This window comes from Chenopodium album, chromosome 9 (assembly GCF_948465745.1).
Source record: "Chenopodium album chromosome 9, dcCheAlbu1.1, whole genome shotgun sequence".
In the NCBI taxonomy this organism is placed as follows: domain Eukaryota; kingdom Viridiplantae; phylum Streptophyta; class Magnoliopsida; order Caryophyllales; family Amaranthaceae; genus Chenopodium; species Chenopodium album.
The window spans coordinates 68,261,659-68,282,279 of NC_137842.1; the positions used below are offsets into that span (position 1 = coordinate 68,261,659).

General features: G+C 34.2%; 3 protein-coding genes across 3 annotated transcripts; 1 reads left to right on the plus strand and 2 right to left on the minus strand.

The window, feature by feature from the left end:
* Positions 1-416: 416 nt before the first annotated feature.
* On the minus strand, positions 417-6,635 carry LOC145560318 (tRNA(His) guanylyltransferase 1-like). Its single transcript, XM_081621574.1, has 14 exons — positions 6,480-6,635; positions 5,939-6,053; positions 4,968-5,099; positions 4,831-4,875; positions 4,506-4,675; positions 4,299-4,384; positions 3,387-3,494; positions 2,314-2,570; positions 1,915-2,046; positions 1,778-1,822; positions 1,445-1,614; positions 1,191-1,276; positions 969-1,073; positions 417-750 (listed from the first exon to the last, which is right to left on the minus strand). The coding sequence occupies exons 2-14, from the start codon at positions 6,040-6,042 to the stop codon at positions 562-564; spliced, it is 1,629 nt and encodes a 542-aa protein (XP_081477700.1). The 5' UTR covers positions 6,043-6,053; positions 6,480-6,635; the 3' UTR covers positions 417-561.
* Positions 6,636-9,154: 2,519 nt separating this feature from the next.
* Positions 9,155-11,738, plus strand: LOC145560319 (putative disease resistance RPP13-like protein 1). The gene is made up of 2 exons (XM_081621575.1): positions 9,155-9,786; positions 9,873-11,738. The coding sequence occupies exons 1-2, from the start codon at positions 9,498-9,500 to the stop codon at positions 11,663-11,665; spliced, it is 2,082 nt and encodes a 693-aa protein (XP_081477701.1). The 5' UTR covers positions 9,155-9,497; the 3' UTR covers positions 11,666-11,738.
* Positions 11,739-12,565: 827 nt separating this feature from the next.
* LOC145558960 (phosphatidylinositol 3,4,5-trisphosphate 3-phosphatase and protein-tyrosine-phosphatase PTEN2A-like) lies at positions 12,566-20,270 on the minus strand. The gene is made up of 13 exons (XM_081620336.1): positions 20,054-20,270; positions 18,988-19,475; positions 18,427-18,528; positions 18,270-18,326; positions 16,365-16,430; positions 15,534-15,710; positions 15,326-15,412; positions 15,170-15,234; positions 15,011-15,087; positions 14,214-14,260; positions 13,972-14,102; positions 13,819-13,888; positions 12,566-13,419 (listed from the first exon to the last, which is right to left on the minus strand). Exons 2-13 carry the CDS (start codon positions 19,429-19,431, stop codon positions 12,862-12,864), a joined length of 1,881 nt encoding a protein of 626 aa, XP_081476462.1. The 5' UTR covers positions 19,432-19,475; positions 20,054-20,270; the 3' UTR covers positions 12,566-12,861.
* Between the last annotated feature and the right edge of the window lie 351 nt (positions 20,271-20,621).

Consider the following 20,621-nt stretch of genomic DNA (forward strand, 5'->3'; position numbering starts at 1 on the left):
GAAATCCAAATCGATTGTTGCTTGGGTTGGTTTTTGACTCCTCATTGTTATCTACTCTATACATAGTACGAGGCAACAAGCATTGTATAGTACGAGGCAGCAAGCATTGTATAGTACGAGGCAGCAAGCATTGTAAATTAGGTCGTTATAATTCTCAGTTTTTCTCACCACATTTTTTGTTCATAATTTTATACAAAGTAATTCTCAAAAAAAGTGGAAAAAGAAAGAAAATATTATGATATACTCAGCTCTAATTAGTTCATTTCAGTTCCTAATTTGACTTCACTCATAAACAATTCATTTCATCTCTATTTCAGTAAATCAAAATCAATTGTGAAATTGTTGGTAAGTTAGGCAATTAGCACAAAAACAAAAATTGCATCAAGCTATCTATTTGGAGCATGTTGGGCAATAACTTTTAAACTACTCCGTAACTTTTAATGCATGCCTACATATATTTTACATTTTTAAACTCAATTGTTTCCTAAATGGTACTCCTTATTACATAGTATTAGAAAACGGGCATTGTTACACGATTCAAAATACATCTAATCTGCTAATTTACAGATCATCCAATTGTCCTAACGTCCTCTTCATGGCTCTAGTATTAGCACTCTCCAAAGGGAGTTTGTCACCAAGGATCCATGGGTGTGAATCCCAGAAATCGTCATCGATTATGTTACAGTGTTCAATCACAATTTTCTTTCTAGAATCTTCAGCACAATTTACCTCCATAAGAGTCTTGTTTTCCTACACAATAGAAACAGTTGCCTTAGAGAACATTATCCAGGGGTAAATCTTGTTTGGTAGCTTAAATGACTTATTCACGCATATCCAATGATCAGACTCGATCTATAATTTCAGACAAGGTGCTAAAGAAGAAAATGCGCAAGATTGAAAAAATCAAAGAAAAGAGAAAAGTTCTTACATCACTCAAGGCAGACAACAAAAGAGAGGGAGAGCCATACCTTGTCCCGAAAAATACTTGAACCTCGACGAAATATATCTGGTAATGCATTATAATCAATACCATTTCGAGCAAGCAAGTCATTCTTTTCTTGTGTTTGTGTTCCCTGCATATCACAAGATAATAATTACTCCAAAAGAATTAAGCCAAAAGAAATCAACATTCTTATCACATTCAGAATATGCAAAAAGCTGCCAGTTCTAGTAAAGAACAAACGATGTACCTTCAAATAATTTTGGGCTTCACGCTTGCTTTTCACAGAGTCTACCAGCATCCAGAAACAGGTATTATACTGGTTGTTTATATGACCTGAATTTGCAAAGATAAGTAGTCCAAACTAAATTCAACATATTCCATGAATACCATGATAACTGACCCGAAAAAAGAGTACAATTTAATTCCAATTGATTACTTTTGAAGTGAAGTAGATCTACACGCATAACACATACAGGACAAATAAAAAGTGATGATACTTACAATCAACTTGTCTCCAAGACAAATAGTCTCGAAGAATCTTAGACGATGGGTAGCAAACAGCTCTTCCATCAAATGAGGGGGGATAATTCAACTCTGTTTCTGGGAAAAACTCGTTCCATTTACTGATGTACATTGTTGAAAAGAATGATACCATTGTGGACACTATTGCACTGTACAGATAAAAGAGATTATATTAATTATATATATATATTAAAATAAAATAAAATAAAAAAAAAAAAAAAAACCCTTACAGAATTCCTATGTTTTCATTATTTAACTAAATTTACACCAAGGCCCGCCAGATAAGAAGCCTAGGGCTAGACAAAGACATACCTGGGTTGCCGTTCATAAAATTTGGATTCCTTTTTCACAACAAAACTGCAAGTTGTTCATCAACAAAAGCAATTAGAATTTTTCGACTTCAAGCAATTATAGAACTGTTGGTAGCAAGAAATCAACAACCAAATTACCTGAACTCATCACTGACACCATATGCAAAGGTTATGTCTTGAAACTCTTCCAAAAGAGCTGCAGCACATGCATTCATAAGCTTCAAAGCTTTTTCATCATTGGGCTTCTCAAATTTATGAATATCAGAGAACCTAACAAAAGCCAAACAAATTCAGTTGCAAAATTCATTTTCAGCATCTCAGCTTTGAACCAAACAACAGGCTAAATTCACCATGCACCAGTAAAATTGAGATACATAAACTGATTCGTCAGCAAGAAGATAAAATCATGTGTGCATCGAAGCATTAGCCCATACTGATTATGATGAGACAATACATCACAAGTACAACAATCATTTAATTCGCAGTCTTACGTTCATATTGAGGGAAAAAAAAATCTTCATCACACAAGTCAATTACCTATGGAAATGGCAACCATCAATTCTGACCACTATCCAAGTGGACAACATCAATTTATCCTGAAATAGAAAGGACTCTACATATTCTGGTCTAATTTTATGAATATCTACTTCAAATCTTCCTAGTTCTGAAAGAAGAGAAGAGTGCTGATTCCAGAAGCTTTTGCCAGCTATATTATCTGAGTGAACTTCCATCATCTTTTTCCGAAGTCTCTTGATAGGATCACCATTTTCCTTGTACTTGACAACCTCTTCAATCTATATCAGTGGACAAAAATCACAAATTGGTATACTTGGAACCACTTACAAGGAGACTGAGAAGGATAACTGTTACTCCATAGAGAACTTATCTTTAATCAAATTAAAACTCTATTTACATTCTATATGAAATTTTAAACTGTGACATGGAAAAACTTAAGCACTCTTGAACAGTACCTCTTATATGTAGTTTTTTTTTCTTTAATTAGATTTCAGTGTTTTGGTTTTGTTAGATGCCATCATGCCAATGAGTGTTGACACAAGTAAATTCTTCCACAGTGGATAAAAAATTAAATTATTTCCCCACAATTATAACAGTAACAAAGAGTCCTTTAGGGTTTATTTGGGCTTAGTTAATTTGCCAGTTGCCACTACCATTAACACCACTCACTCTTATTTCTGACAACATAAAGCTCCATATAATCACCCCCCACCCGGGAAAAAAGTTCATATCACCAAAAGCTAGAACTTAAAAGGGGCTTATACAACCATTTTTTAAAAGAAGAAAAGGATAAATGAGACTCCTCCATCTGTGTTTATCTACCCTAAGTCAAACAAAAAGTTCCAATAGAGCGGTTAGAAGTTGCTCATATACCCACATGACAAACTTGCACAAATACAATGTTTTGGGCCCACTCACTGACTCACGCGATGCTATTTCAATAAGATGAGTTAAGAATTAGTCAATTAGAAAATGCCAATTGACCAAAGCTTGATGGATTTTGAAATTCATATCAATGCAAAAGAATATAACTTTATTGAAGAAAAGGGGGGGGGGGGGGGGGAATAATCCAAAAAACAGTAGCAAATGTGCACCTGAGTCTTAAAAAGACAAGTTCCTTGTCGTAACATTGGATGAAGAGTCTTATAGTTAAAGCAAAATTCCTGGAAGAGAAGCTCATTTTTTTCCCGTTTTTGTGTTCCCTGTATTTACAGATATGACACAACATGAACATATACATCAACAAAAAGAGTGATCGGAAAAGAATATATGCAATGACTACTATGCAACACACACAAATCTACCAATCTGAAAACTATCAACCTCCCATATAGCTCTAAGTCTCTGACAATGAAAGCAAGAGATAGATTATGAATCTAGAAAAAATTAGTCGTCACCCTCATTATCATTCAGATTATCAGAAAGCCAATAAATTTAATATTTGGCAAACAGATATACATACGAGGCGAAGATAATTGTAACATATGAGTATCAAGTGATAAAGTAAAGCAACAGTTAATAACTTCTGCACTACAGCATGCCGTAATTTCTATCAACAGTGAAGATTAATAAGTTGTAAGGTTTCATCTCTATGATCTCATTACAGAATTATTTGGCTTAGCTTGCCAGAATTCAAGTAATACAAGTAACCATAAAAAATACGCCTTTATTTAATAAAGATTCCCAAATAAATGCAACACCTTATTACCATGACCAATATAGATCGGGGCATTGTGCTACTGACATTGCTTGCAGTAGACCGGAGATTGAATATCTACATCCTCAAATTCTTAACCCACAAAAGAAATTACAACTTTACGAGTATCATAGGTGATCAATAACACTACTAAGGATAAATCAAACAGAATGGATATATAGTAAAATACTAAACTCTAAACGTTTTTACTATATGCGACAAATGCACCAAGCATCCATTAAATTCACACGTCTGTTATATCCTTTAACATAAAGACACCATATGCATACAAGAATTAATTTGGAAGCACCTTGAGACGTCCATGGGCTTTAGTTTCACTCTTTTCTCTTTCAAAGAGCTTCCAATAACACGTATCATATAAATTGTTGAGGTGACCTACGAAACAAAGTGAAAACATACATTGCGGTAACAGCACCCCATATAATAACAGTATTTATAGCTTCATAATGGAAACATCAGAGCTTCAAAGCAAATAGTCATGAGGTAAATTACTTACAATCATTCTGCCTCCATGCAAGATAAGTTTGAAGAACCTCCAAAGTTGGACATTGAATAATTTGTGCATGAAACGAAGGTGCATAGAGCAATTTCTGATGTGGAAAGAAGTCTTTCCATTTTATGGTATACACAGAAGTGAAGAATGACACAAGTAGGGACAATATCTTACTGCAAAAGAGATGTTTGAAGATTTTAAGAATTTTCTACTGAAAAATAAAAAAGAATATGAAAATCATGTCCAAACAGCAACTAATAACATGTATGTCAACATGGAAATTTGTGAACCCAGGCACTAACATCTGAATGTAGATTCAACCACAAACCTTCCACGTCTCTGGTAAAATTTGGACTCCTTTTTCAATATAAAACTGCAAAGGGCAACAGCAACAACCAGTTGATAAACATCAAATTCAACAATTCAAATTATAGCAAGTAAGTAGTAACTGAGAGTTACAGGTACCTAAATTCATCACTATATCCATACGAAAATATTATGTCAGCGTATTCCTCCATTACAGCAGCAGCGCATGAAATCATCAAGTCCAAGGCTTTTCTATCACGAGGCTTCTCAAATTTATGAACTTCAGAGAACCTGTCATATCAAGTTCAACCAGGTAAGAGAAACTTAGTTAGCAGTACAGGAGACAACCATGCAAAACAAGGGGGAAAAAAAAGGTTTAGTAGGGTAGTTAAGAAAACAAGCCTTCAACACTTCATCATATACAGTATGAAAATAACTTTCATATTGTGACAATTAAAACCGTTTCAACCACTCAAGAAAATTTATCAACTTGATTTTAGCGAAGAACCAAGAAAAAGAGTTGTCCAAACTCTAAATAGAAGCAAGTCCTCCGGTATATAAACTTCTACCCATTAATCAGATTCAACTCATTATTCTTAACAATAATCAAAGTAGCAAAGCATGAGTTTAAAATTGATATAATCAACAAAAAAACCCAAACAAAGAAAAATTTTGTACTTTTAACACTTATTTACAATTATTAGAAAATTGACCAAAATAGTGTACTTAACAATAATTTGAGGATGTAAGGAGTATTGATTTTTTTATTTATGTTTACATCACATGGATTCTTTAACACTTGCTTCTTTGTATTGGTTGTTGTTGTTGATATCTCAATTTAATATTCATGCTTTGCTACTTTGATTATTTTTAAGAATAATGAATTGAATCTGTTTAATCAACAACACCCCTAATGTTGTGTGAAAAATCCAGTTGAACTCTAACAATGGAATGAGTGTGAATCTTGGTAAAATGATTATTGGCAATGCCAAGTTATTTAATAAGCTGATAAATAAGTGGCTATAATAATCAAGCAAACGAGGATATATACTCGAATAAGCGGCTATTATAATCATGATACAAGATCATCTAGGAAGACCATCTTTAAAGCAAAAAATAAAAAGACTCACCTACGAAAATTCCGGCCATCAATGACAACAACAATCAGAGTGGGCAGCATAATTTTGTCTTGAACTTCAAAGGACTTAACATACTCATATTTGCTGTTTGCCATGGATTATTCAGCTGAACCAATTTTTTTTAATATAATTCAGTAATTCAGACATCAAAATTAAAAAATTAACGATAAAATAAGATAAGCAGCTAAAATGAAAGCCAAGGTTAAATAAATAAATTTGATATTAAACTATGGTCCAACAAAAATTAGTTAACTTAAATTTCTATAAACAACAATTGCAAAAACAATGTAAAAAATTCAAGGGTTTTACAACACATTATCAACAAAATTTGAGTCAATTATCTTAATACAAAAAGGGTAACCCGCTTACACCATTTTGCCATCCTATTACTTTACTTTGTAGATTGTATAATAAATTGTCTGGTTTGTCTTGTTGAGTGGCAATGGTTATATTTGTTATTTCCTCAAATGTTTCAAATTTCAGATGAACCCAAAAACATAAATCAAATTCAAAGAAAGGAAAGCGGGTTTACCGCACAAAATGGAGATGAAGTGCGCTTGCTGCTAACCGGAGTTTCTGCTTCAAACTGTACGCCGATCGCCGACTCGCCGGAGAAGAGATGAACAGAGAGGGGTTAGTCAAACTGTATAAATTCAAGGGCATTTAAAATGAGAAAATAAACCTATAGACCGAGGGAGTAAATTCAAGAAATCAAGGGTAAATACTAAATCTAATCTAATAAAGGGAGGGAGTTTTTTCTCGAGTTTTTTTTTTTTTTTTTTTTTTGAATAAGTTTTTTCTCGAGTTTATAAAGAGTCACCTAGTATTAATTTTCTTATCGCGTTATATACGATTATAAATTTTTGTATCCAATTAAATAAGAGATTATTAATTTCCTTTACAATTAAATAATCCAAATGCTACGTAAGCAAAATTAATGAATGATATTTTAAAGTTTAAATTAATTAAATACAAAATATTATCGATTAAGAATTTTATCTAATATTATTTTAATATAAGACACACCATCAATGACACGTGTCATCTCTATTTCCTTAGTATTTTTTTGGAAAAAAAAAATTAATTTCAAAAATAAATCTTTTTACATAGTATTATAAGGTAATAATTACATAGAAAATATAATTGAAGATTTGATATATCTTTCCAAAATAAATATATTGACAACTATAAAATTATGCAAAAAAATATGGAAAATAATATTCTTAACATCATTTGTTATTGACTATTTTTTTTAAGAAATATACTGTATAAATTATGTACAACATACGTTTATTACAACAAGATTATATAATTTTTTTATTGATTTTTTAAATTATGTAATAGAAGCTACAAGCTTAAACAATGAAATGCGAATATCAAATCAACAAATGATACTTTTGTTATTTACTTGAATAATTTATGATTATAATTTCAATCAATTAGCACTCCATGAAAACTTCAATAATACTTGCTAAAGATCACACATGTCGCTGATTAGTAGTGTGACTTTTTCTTGCCATTTTTGTTGTTTTTTAGGATTCAATTGATATGAATGTATGTAACATACGAAAGTATACAATGTTAATTTTTAATATAGTTATTGAAAATTACCGTGTATGGCACAGAACCTAACCTAATTACAGAATAAAATGTGGTAGGTTGCTTAAAAAAAAAAAAGTGTATTAAAAAAGTGTAACATTTAATTAAGAAATTCCCTCCACAAAGTTTTGAAAAAATTGACATGAATATAATGACCTTTATTCGTTAATCATTATGGCATAAATAAAATCATCTTTTGATAATCCTCTAATTAAGCGACCTTTGTACATGATTTTTCATAAATAGGGCAAAATCAATTGGTAACCTGTTTAATGGGTTAGAATGACACATGACACGTGTCACTTTGTAAATTGGTTAATTTTTTTTACTACGTAATACTTCCTTCGTTTTTTTTAGTTGACACCGTTTGACTTTTACACTATTCACACAACACGCTTTGACTTGTTTTTTGTGGTTTATAGATAAGATAAAACATATTTATGTGGGATCTTGTTTGAATCGTTTCAATATATATTTTATTAATATTCATTTTTTATAATTTTACAATGTTGATAATAAGAGATATTTATCGTAAAAAAACAAGCGTTGGCAAGCGTGAAAAGAAAAAGGTTTCAACTAAAAAAAACAGAGGAAGTACAATTTTCTTATTTTTTTTTAAAAAATATTTTAATAAAAAAATTCTTGTGAACCCCTACTCTCGTGAATCCCAACACCGTCACGATCTCACCCAACTAGTAGAGAAAGGGCGGTAGCCTGATGGTTAGGTCTGGGTGGTGGACTGGTGGTCAGGTTTAGGCTAAGCAAAAGAGAGAGGTTGAAAAGTCTAGGATGAGAAGGAGGAAGAAGTAGGCGGGTTTGGGCTACGAAGGAGAGAGAGGTGGCGAATCGGGCAAAGGTAAAAAATATTCCTATCAGTTGTTCGATCAATTCCTACATTTTTCACAAATTCATATGTGGCTGTTTGGTTGGCTACAATGTATGCCCGAGTTTATTCAGTCGGTTGAGGATTACGAGCTTAGTATTTTGGTGTGTATCAGTCGGCCACCTAATGTTGCCATCCACACTGAAAAAGCGCCACAAAGCTTCATATGCATGTGGCTGGCCAAACTGTGTGGCTGAGGAACTTATTCAGGGGTTACTTGGTCGGTCAGGAGTTATTCGGTCATGGTTGATAATTGGCTTACATGGTTAAATAATCATTGATCCTTCTTATAAGAGGTTGAGTGTTTGAATCTCCGATCCATAAGTAATGTAGTACTGTAATGTATACAGTTGATATTATATATTAGTGGGTTAATTATGTATGTCAGTATGTGCATTAGTTCATTGCTAATGTGAATGGTTTACTAACTTTCGGAGTAAATTGTCCTCTTAGCACATGGGAAGATGCCCTACATACTACACACTATAGAAAAGGATAAAGGTGAAAACTTAATCATCTTAGCACTGGTATCATTACTTTAATGATGCTTCTTGGAATGTGTTGGTAAAGTTATCCCATTTTAGTCGTTTGCTTACTACCATTGCTTGCAATTCTACCTTTTGCAACTCGTTTCCATATTCTTGATCTGCAATCATCATTTCAATCTGAGCGACGACCACCATACATCAAACAACCAATTCAAACATGAGCGCCATAGTAGAAAATGCGGTAGGAGGACTTATAGCAAACGAAGTTGATGGAGTGATTAGAATGGTGTTATCACGTATAACTGCCGAAATTAAGCTAGCTTGGGGCTTCAAGAAAGAGTTGGAGGACCTTCAAGGGGAGCTCACTCGATTAGGCGGCTTGTTACAAGGTGCTTCTTCCCACCCGATCACCAATACCAATCCATTGATGGCTGATTGGCTCAAAATGATCAAAGATGTTGCCTACGATGCTGATGACTTGCTCGACGAATGGTCCTATGCAGCTATAGAGGCTAGAGTCAGGACGTGAAAGTGGGACAATCTCATACGTGGAGTCTCTAAGCCCTTTTGCCGCTTACATATGGCTCACAAAGCAAGGGACTTGACCAACTTGATTAGCAACATATACAGTGATGCTAACAAGCTTGGCATTAGACCTATCCAAGTTGCTGCAGGAGAGGTTTACACCACTAAACATTCTCATCAAAGTCAAGACCGAGAAACAAGGCTTCGTAACCAGCGACACTATGTGGATGAAAAGTTAGTCATAGGAAGGGATGAAGACATAGCACACCTTGTTAAGTTGTTATGCGATCCAAGTACCAACAATTCATCACTTCTCACTGTAATAGGCATTGTGGGCATGGCAGGTACTACATATATATAATCTTGTTGATTTTACCTTGATTATGACACTGCGTGATAGATGTACTCAATGAATTTATTATATTTGTAGGTTTGGGAAAGACGACATTCTGTAAACGTATTTCCAAGGTACAAGAGGTGATAGAATTCTTCAACTCTATGGTATTTTGGCTTGTCATCTCTCGTAATTTTGATCTACTAGATGTTTTGAATAGAATGGTGGATACACTTTTCAAAGAATCTTCAAACATGAGAGATAGACAAGCACTGATATCAAGGCTTCGTGAAAAGTTGGAGGGAAGGAGGTATCTACTCATATTGGATGACATAGGGGATACAATTGATTGGGAATCCCTGAATTCCACTCTACAGGAAATTGGTGGAGCCTTTGGTGCTGTTGTATTAGTGACTTCACGCGACAAAGATGTGGTAGGAAAAATGGTAACAAATTGCTATGATAGTAAAGATAATCTAGCCCTTAAAAGGCCCTCAATCTATACGTTGCAGGGATTGAGTGAAGGGGACAGTTGGTCTTTATTTATGGCAAGAATAAGTGATGATAACTTAGTTGGCAATGAAAAAGAGTTGATTGCAAGGAGGATGATGAAGAAATGTGGAGGCGTTCCTCTAGCTATAAGAGCACTAGGAGACTTGCTAAGAGATAAAAGTATAGGGAGGTGGAAGGAGATTGAGAAAAGTCATTTGTGGACGAATGTGGATAAGAATGAAATTTTACCTTCCTTGAGATTAAGTTATGACTACTTGCCATGCACATCTTTGAAAAAATGCTTTGCTTATTGTGCCATTTTCGAAGAAGATGAGATCATTGAAAAGCACAGGTTGATACACATGTGGATGGCACAAGGCTTCTTGCATCCTTATGTAGAGGATAAAGGGGAAGAATATATCGAGCATTTGTTGAATAGTTCCCTTTTCCAAGAAGAAAGGAATTGGGGTGGAAGATTAAGTGATGTTGGTTTGTTGACAAATCTCAGGGGTACATTGGAAATCCAAAACTTACATTTGTTAAGTGTTGAAGAAGAAGCTCGCGGCTTACTTGTTGGCAACAAGTCATATCTTGATAGTTTAAGTCTCAAATGGGATTCTAGCTATCCTCCAGTTATGAAAGAAAACCCTCATACAAATGAAATTCTAGAAGCCCTGCAACCCAATACCAACTTGAAAATGCTTGAGATTTTTAGATACAATGGAACTAGATTTCCGAGATGGTTGGTCGAAGGAGGAGGTTGTTCCTCACTTTCCAACCTCATCTCCCTGTCTATTAGTTGTTCCGAAGGCCATGGAGATCTGAAATTGAACGAGTTGAGGTCTCTTCAATTCTTAAAATTACAATCTTGCAAGAAACTGAGTATCACAGGGTTCCAGTGTTGCAAATCGCTCCAAGAAGTGGTGTTAGATGGTTGTTATAAAGTTGGAGATGTTTGCTTTTCGAACCAGATTCGTTCTTTGACTATGATCAATAACCGAGTAGTAATAATAGGGTCATCAGGCAGTCTTCCTTGTTTAAAGGAACTACACACTGATGAATTACAACTAGTTGCACAGTTGGGCGAAGATACTCCTCCTGTTTGCAATTCGCTTGAAATGTTAACATTACAGAATGTTGTTCCTGATGAGCTCCGGAATTTGAAAATGCTCCAATGTTTGACAATCAAAGATTGTCCAAGTTTGGAAACGCTGCCTGACTGGATCGCGAACTTGACATCTCTAAGAGAGTTGTCGCTTTATCGCATGCCAAAGTTGAGGAATCTGCCTTCTCAAGATGCAATGCGGAATCTCTATAATTTGAAAACTTTTAATTTGGTCGCTTGCCCTCTTTTGCCGCCAATGAAAGGGGAGAGTGGCTTAAAATTGCCCAAATAGCTAACCAGTGCCAACAACTTTGTCTTCACAAGGATCATGTATGTTTCCCTTTACATTATTATTATGTTCTAAGATTAAGCCCTTTCCAAATACTGTATAATTCAAGTAATTTGGTCTGTTGTTTACAGTGTTTTTATATTTCTACATATATTGCATTCAACGAATTCACCTCTTCAAATTTATCTAATGAATATACTTCGTATTATACTACGAAGTATGAGACAAGCAAATGAATGTGGAATTGACAAGTGAAATCGTTAGACACTTGGAACATTTTAATAATCACATAATTTGTTAAACCTTTTATAGTTTTATTTATTGCTAATTGAACTATCTTTGGGTTTTAATGCTTTTGTCAAAAAAAAAAAATTAATAATTTGATTTATAAATCCTGCATGGTGTGAACACTACGCTATTTATTCGCTTACAGAGATAGTCTTTCTTAGGGAATAAGTCTACGTATTTCTTAATTTGTCTATTTGGGAAACTCTGATTTTGGTTGCGTAATTCAGATCAAGTAACCAATTTTATTGTCAGCTTTACAATGGGTAAGGTTTTTGTTTTTTGTTTTTTTTTTTTTTTTTTTTTCGGTGCAGGTTACAACTCCGACTGAGATGTCACAAACATTTTAGCTGTTCAAAATCTGACTAGCTATGCACAACAGGGAGGTTGCAGAAAGTTTCATAAGAAGTACCAAGTACAGTAGAGGATCAAAAACAAAACATTATAATCATAGTTAATGTGACATGTCTAGTACAATAAACTTAGTTAAGTACTATGGAATTAGTGGAAGTATGTTTCACTTTGACTGTTATTTGCTACTGATTTTGACTTCGTTTTGCTGATGCAATAATATATTATACAGTATTACAGTAGTTATTCACCACTCATTCTTCGATGTCTTTAAAAAATTGTTTGATTTGTACCAAAATAAAAATCATTGTGTACAAAGCCAGAGATTACAAACGAACATCCGGAAAAGAAAAAATAAAAAAAAAGTACAAACTACAACACAATTTTTTATCCACAGTTCACAATGGATGAGCCACAAAAACAAATTGACATTCCAAAGTAACATGAACATAAAATGAATAGGGCAGGATCTTCCTTAACAAAGAAGTGCTTTTGCTATGGTATGGAAATTTTTTATGTACAGATTGCTGAATTGAAGAAATCAGGCAACAAACCCCAGTGGCTCAGTCACTTTCATAATCTTCATCATCACCAAAGGAAAAGACAGAAGCATCGGCTGCCATTGCCTTGAAATCACTAACCCCTTCAGAGTTGGGGGCTGAGAGGGCAGCTCCAGTTCCAACAGCCTCGCTTTTAGACTCTTTTACTGAATGGCCCTCTGTCGATCCTCCTTTACTAAGCGATACTTTTTCAACTTTTTGTGTCAAACCATCCACCTTCTGATCTGAAGTGGACTTAGATTCAGCAGGAGGGGCAGTTGACTTTTTTGTATCTGCTGAAGAAGCTGCTTGAGCCTTTTTACTCCTTGATGAGCCTGATCCATCGGCCTCGTCATCTGAAAACACATCATCTTTGTCTTGTTGTTCACTCTGAGCTTGACCTTGAGAATCTTTGCTAGCTTCTGTAGCAGACGAGACCTCATTTACTTGTTCAGAAGGGGGGCCAGTCTGGTCATTGGGCTTCTGGACCACAGGTTCAGGCTGAGGTGTAGGAGATGGAGGAGTGCCATCATAGTCTACAAGAACAACCTCAACTTGGAAACCAGGGGAAGGCAGCTTCCGCTGTACAAGTTCAAAAAATACATACAAAATCAGCATTTAAAAAAGGATATAATTTGTCAGCTAAAGGACCAATCGGTACCACTAAAAGTATTGATTTTGAGAATTTCCAAGTCTTATGATATCAGTTGCATAAAGAACTTCAGATTAGCTACACTTCTATTAATTCTATTACTCTGTAAAATGTTAAATTCGAAAACTAACAACAATAAAATAGAAACTACTTTTATAGATATCATATTTTTAAAGTTTTTAAAATTACTGAAAACTGAAAACAAAAAACAATAACTAAGAAATTCAGGTAATTCGCAAACAGAACAAATCAGACTTTTCGAATAAGTGTTCTATAAAAATGTGGTGCTTACAACTAAATTAAACCACCTCTGAAAGGTTGGTGCTTACCTTGTCAAATCCATCCATATCACTGGTGTTTAAGATCTTCCTATTTTCTATCATTGTCGTGTTTAGCCAACTGTCAGACACACAAAAATTATAAACAATGGCACCAATAAAGAGCACATAATATAAGGGTTTAGACATAGTAAGGTTCCGTACAAATAGAAATCTCCTTGTCGATCATGAAAGAGGACTTTAAAGTCACCACACAACTCTGTTAATCCAGGCTCTCCTGGCAAAGCAAACACCATAATTCCTTTCTTTGGGGCAGTAAACCAGAAATCTTCTGTCTGCCAAGAAAATGGTATGACTTAATAAAATTCCAGCTCAAATCCAATGTCAAATGACACGGACATATTTCAGTGTCAATTCTAATGATATAAACTTATCAAGCAACTTACCGACAGATCCTTCGTTCTTGGATGTTTCTTCGTAGAAAAAAGAACACCTGTCCCCAGTAATGTAGAACAATTAATAATAAACTATTATGTAAGTTTCCAAGGAGGGGAGAGAGAGGGGGGGGGGGGGGGGGGTTACGTACAAGAATCACTCTAGAATTCACACAGAGGAAGAATTTCAAACACTCAAAATAGTGATGATTCAAACCACAGTCAAGGATCAGGCCTCAAAAGTGTGTATACATTGTAATATTTTGTAAAAGATAGGAATAAAATGTACTCTGTAACAAGGCAATCTAAGATATTGCTCTACAATTCAAAATGTTTTGCAAAGTGAAAAGGTAACACGTTTTATTATTTTAAGAAATCTACTGAAAGATCCAAATAATCTAGAGTTATCTGCCACTTCAAAAATATAAGAATATCATTTTGTTGAATATTGGAGAAAAGCTCAACAACAAAAACAATGACCACAAGTCCCCATAACCAACATGGCTTTCACCATTTGTGAGAGTAGGGAAGTTATGTCATTTAATCGTCATCTTGGCACTAGCTGCACATGTTCACATTAATATTCAATTGCACCAAATTCAAAATTTTGACCACTCAATAACAAGGAAAACTAAATGTGACCCCATAAAAATATTCTTTTGATAATACTCTCTAGCTGTTTTCACAAGATGTCAGTTGTTATCATAAAATTAAAGTACAATGCAGATAGTAGATAATTTAATTGTAGACTTGCAGATTATTTACATTCAAAGCATATTATTCAAGATAAAAAAACACATGCACCATACCATTGTGGTCTGAGATAGTTACATGGGGTCTGATCCAATAAGGACACCTGTGAAGTCGAAACCCCCTAAGCATGCACCTGGAAGTAGGATATACACCAAATTTAGTAAAAAGAAACAATTTAGAAATTATTGACAAACATCGAATACAAAGTGTCATACCTACGCCCAGGCTGAATCTCCCCATTGAAATATGTTAATGTTCGTTCAAAATACTTCACATACCTCTGTAAAATATTTATGGAAAATAAATTACAAAATGCTACAAGACAAGACAAGTTGGCAAGAGGAGCATAAGTTGATTGAGTAAGAACTGACAATCTGACTTGGCAGAACAAGAGCCTTTCCGTCAAAACATCTTTTTTGATTATAGTAATCAATTGACTCCTCAGCAGTTGGGAAAAACTGTAGAGGTTAAACAGAGATTGGTTAGTCTTGTAATCTACAAATAAAAATCAGAAGTTCAGGGCAATGGAGCAAAACTGGTTGGACACTTAATGAGTCCCAGAGGTTTATCAAGTGTCACCTTCAAGTACACAAGAAGACTGCAAATCATTAAACCAGTCCGAGCCATTCCTGCCTTACAATGCACAACCACAACATTCTCAATGTCCTCCTTCAACCAAGAGTAAGCACTTTGACAAAACGATTTAATGAGTTGGATTGGTGGGCAATTGTGGTCATCAAATGGGCAACTAGCAACCTGTCCATAACAAAACTCAATATATTCAGAAAAGTGAGAAAATGCACAGTAGAAAACAATTAATGTGACTGTGTCAGCAGCATGAAACACTCTCATACTTTATTCAACTTTACAAAGCAAAGAGCATTTACTGTAAATATTAATCATCAATTTTTGTAAGATTTAGAACCTAGAAAGTGTGTTAACGGAACATGTACAGCCAAAATCAATTTAAACAAGCAGATAGTGAGTCCAAAACGTCAAATCAATATTACACTATAAGTTCTAGTACATTATTCTGAAACCCTATCAAACACCAGAAAAATTATAAAGCAGGAAGAGCCCAACTAAGCTGCTGTTAGTAATAATTCTTAAGTTGGGCCCCAATAAACATTCCTTCTCTTTTGAATTACTTCATACAGCATCAATGAGAAGAAAAGGAAAATAATGACACGCACAATAAGCTGGAACTTCCAGTAAAGTGATTAATTCAAAGAAACTTAAAGAAATATAGCTCAAGAAAAGCCAGGAGAAATTCATAAACCACAATCTGAATCAATAGTACAAAGTAAAAAGCTATTACATTAAGCTAATAGATGCTTTTTTATTGAGAAAAAAGGGTATTCAAAATGACAAAAATGAAGAATAAACATGAATAGGCTTATAACAGCATACCTTTCCTTCAAAAAGAGAGGCATCATACAATCTCTCAGAACAAAGATTGTAAACTTTGTACTTATCCTGCAAAGTAAAAGGTCAATTCAACATTCGTCAGATAACAAGATTTAGGATTTCACAGAAACACAAAAGACCATTTAAAATCTTGAGCTTTACCCCTTGATTCTACATGCCAAGAACTATGGTGACCACTTTATACAAGTTTCTAATCTCATTTACAGTAGATTTGGAGGTTCCAAGTTTCCAAGAAAACAGATATACCCAGTGGCGGATCCAGGATTTTACGGGTGCTAGGTCACCGTTACCCATCGACCGCATACCAATCATAATTAATGCATTAATATTCTAAAAGTTAATTAAAAAAAGACATTCCAAAAATATTAAATGTTACGGGGAAGGAGAAGGATAATGACAAGTCACTAATGAAACTACCAAAAAAAATTTCTAAAAAAAGACATTCCAAAAATATTAAATGTTACGGGGAAGGAGAAGGATAATGACAAGTCACTAATGAAACTACCAAAAAAATTTCTAAAAAAAGACATTCCAAAAATATTAAATGTTACGGGGAAGGAGAAGGATAATGACAAGTCAGTAATGAAACTACCAAAAAATTTTCGAACAATGACTTTAACAATGTACCAGTTTGAGAACTAAGTAGGTAGTGGTAGATATATGTAAAAAGGAAAAAAAAAAAAAAAACAAAAAAAAACAAAAAAAAACAAAAAAACGTTTTCCTTAGGAGTCATACCCATAACCTTTGGCAAAATTTACAATGCCTCCCACCATTACAACACTAAGCACTTACTTGTATAATTGCATTGTTAAATGTTTATATATTACATCTTCTTAATGCAAGAAAAAAGGAAGGAAAGTAGCTTCCCCTAGGAGTCGAACCAGTAACTTAAGTCTAAAAATATGAAGCCTCCACCATTGGACTACGGAGTACATATCATTACTAGTTGCAATATTTAATATTTAAACCTTCTCTGTTTTTGTGCTAGGTCACGTGACCTACCGTGCACAAGGGTGGCTCCGCCACTGGATATACCCATCCCTAAAAAATCACAATGGATTATAATACCAATAAGACAGGATAGGGAGGAAAAAAAGAGTAGTCCAAGAAAATGAGTCTTTCACTATTTCACGAGGGTTCTGGATAAAACGCTAAGAGGCTAAGGTGTTTAATTATGAAAAATCAATGGTCAGACTACAAGCCTATCTTACCCCATGAAAAAGAGTTCCACATCAAAGTACTAAGTTGTTTGGTTATACGAAGCAACTGCAACAGCCAGGAAGTGGAAGAGTGGAATATATCAAAAAACTATTTGGTTGACTTTTAAAAAATAAGCTTCTTGAGGTTAATCCCAGTTACCTAAGGAAAATAGGTAAAGAAAAAAAATTCCTCCATTTTGTTGACGGCAGAACTTTTGTGGATTTCCGGTTTTTGTAAACTCTACATCCGTTTTTAATTTCCTAAGGACGACTATTTCTGGTGTAATCAAAAAGCAATTAATAACTTGTTAAGTCTTAAAGAAGAAATACAAACACATACATTTAATTTTTGAAATTTGCGAAGTGGCAATCCCCAAAATTGATCCAGTAAATATTCACTCCCTAAATTAACAGATCAAATAATGGTTCTGCATTTATGACACACATAATCATGCAGTACAATTCTATAGAACTCCCTAGACCACAGTATTGGATTTCAGCACATCTGATATACCAGTACATTATATATTAGACAAGTGCATTTAATAAAAGGCCATGATTTAGACCACATGCAGAAGTGATAATATAAGCAATTAAGCAGCAACATATTATAAATAAAGGCCTGATAGATAAATAGAACCACACAACACTGCCTCAGGGAAGACATGACAAAAATTATCCAATTACCTTATGATGGCTATCTAAGAAACTTATCACTTCTTCCATATGATTACGGTACAAACCCTGCATCACATTTTTCAATACAGTATTTAGAAGAAAAAAAAAAGTAGGTGAATACACAGAAAAAAGTACATGGAAGATGCAGTGTCATAAAGTCAAATACCTCTACATAGCCAAAAAAGCCTGAACTCATATCACCAGCTGGGAATCCCATAGCAATAATGTTCTCAGTGATATAAGTCATATCCAAATCATATCCATCTTCCTGCAAAACACTAACAAAATCAGAAGCACATACAAGCAATTATACTTAAAAGATAAATCATCATATTCTTTCTTCCCCATCCCCACTTTCACCCCACGCATGCGCAGAGAAAAATATAGCCTATATTATGGTTGAGATGACATCTTATTTGATCTCATGGAACAGGGGGATACAGAACATCAGGTTTCTCTGATAAATAATCGATCACAAGTAACTATTAGAATGATTTCATAATCTTTTATTAAATTTACCAATACAGGAATTGTAATTAAGTCACATCATCAATTTATCAAACAGGTCGAGATATTTCCTATCTAGCTTTTACTGCTGCAAGACATTGATTAAGCGAGCAAATACAAAAAAATTTACTGTTTAATAAATATAATAATTTGGTTCATAGAGAAACTCATGATTCAAAGCAATGCAAAGAGATAAAACTTTAAAATGAGGTAACGTCACCTGATATCTTCGTTTGTTTTGAGAAACAACATGCCGAGCCTTGACTGATACCGCCCTTACTGCATTTTTCGATGTGTCAACCAATCCTTTGGTGAAAGTTCCAATAAAATTTGACTGAGAAGATCCTACATCAGAGGCATCTTCAGGAGCAGGAGCAGCATCTCTTGGGGACAATCGAGCCGTTATTCCACTGGTAAACCGAGCAAAGGCTGACTTTGGAGAGTTCTCAGCAGGCAACTCAACCTGTCCTGCTGATGACAGCGGAATTTTCAAGTTTTGCGCCCATGATGCTATCCCCGAGACCGGTTGCTTGGATGACGCATCATCACTTGCTGCATTATTCACAGCAACATCCCCAGGAGGAGTAGGCTGTACAACTGCAGTTCCAACAGGAGGTGCGGTTGACGAATCCACAGACCCAACATCAGTTTCGACACCACTCATTTCGGATTCAGCATCCAACAACACCAAACACTACTGCAATGAAACTGTGATCAAATAACACCTAACTAGTCAGAAACATCTTCAACTCACCTACTAAATTAAGTAAATTTGACTAACAAAGTAAACTTATTCGTCATCATTACAATAACAATTATAGAAACCTTTTCCGCCCTAAACCTCCCACTTAAAACTATGTTCATATTATAATTAATAATCTCCATAATTAGAACTCAATCCAATCACTCGTTCTTATCTTATTCATTTCATCATATCAACAAAATTGAATCAACATTTCATCATAGTTACAATTCTAATAAAATAAAAAAATAAAAAAATATGCATACAATTAGCAAAACCTAGTTTCAAATTTAAAAACTTAGCTCAAAATAAAAAGCAAAAAGAATTGAACATTTCTCAAATTAACAGAACAATAAGACAACATATAAGCTATAAAACTTAATTCGATAAGAATTATGACGACGATAAAGAGGAAATCAAATAGAAACGAAAATTGCAATAATTTAAAATAATTGTAGTAATTGCAATCAGATAACCCTAAGAAATTTAATTAAAAATCCTTGATTTTTATCAGATCTGTTGAAGAATAAGATTAACAAAATACCTAGAAAATTCGAAGGTAATTTGCAGACGAATTGAAGATTAATGGAGTAGTTCGATTTAGAGAGGAGAGAGAAAGTATGTTCGATATTTGGGTGATCACGAGATGATGAATGAGAGAAATGAGTTGATTGTGGAAAAGGTCACGTGCTTCGTGCGTCGGACGTTTCTGAACCGTTGATTAATTTTGATCTTTGCTAAAAATATGTAGACGGTTATGATGGATTTGACTATTTGGGGAATTGAGTTGCCTGCGATGTACTGTATCACTCCCTTTGGTGAGACTGGCCTTAATGGCATTGTTATGTCTTTATGAGATCGACAAAGATGCATTTCCAATGAAATTATTTTGATAAAATAATAATTTAACTACTACATAAAAAAATAATTAAAAATTTCTAGGTGCATTCATTCAATCATACACCTTCGAACATTTTTAAGTAAGTTTTCCTCATTATTTTTCAAGTACACCTTGGAGTATATAATTAAGGGTTTATTGGTTAGCTTATGTCCTATTTTCTTGAATGTTGTGATTCAAGCAATCAATTGCAGTTTAACAACTTATTTCCACT

Excerpts from the sequence above, each read along its gene's own strand:
- LOC145558960 (XM_081620336.1), bottom strand. The coding sequence starts at position 19,431 with ATGAGTGGTGTCGAAACTGATGTTGGGTCTGTGGATTCGTCAACCGCA. Across the intron at positions 15,088-15,169 it reads GAGATTCAGCCTGGGCGTAG|GTGCATGCTTAGGGGGTTTC; the intron begins GTATGACACTTT and ends TCCTACTTCCAG. Across the intron at positions 13,889-13,971 it reads CGACAAGGAGATTTCTATTT|TTGGCTAAACACGACAATGA; the intron begins GTACGGAACCTT and ends TGTGTCTGACAG.
- LOC145560319 (XM_081621575.1), top strand. The coding sequence starts at position 9,498 with ATGGCTCACAAAGCAAGGGACTTGACCAACTTGATTAGCAACATATAC. Across the intron at positions 9,787-9,872 it reads AGGCATTGTGGGCATGGCAG|GTTTGGGAAAGACGACATTC; the intron begins GTACTACATATA and ends TTATATTTGTAG.
- LOC145560318 (XM_081621574.1), bottom strand. The coding sequence starts at position 6,042 with ATGGCAAACAGCAAATATGAGTATGTTAAGTCCTTTGAAGTTCAAGAC. Across the intron at positions 2,571-3,386 it reads CTTGTCTTTTTAAGACTCAG|ATTGAAGAGGTTGTCAAGTA; the intron begins GTGCACATTTGC and ends CCACTGATATAG. Across the intron at positions 2,047-2,313 it reads GATGGTTGCCATTTCCATAG|GTTCTCTGATATTCATAAAT; the intron begins GTAATTGACTTG and ends GGCTTTTGTTAG.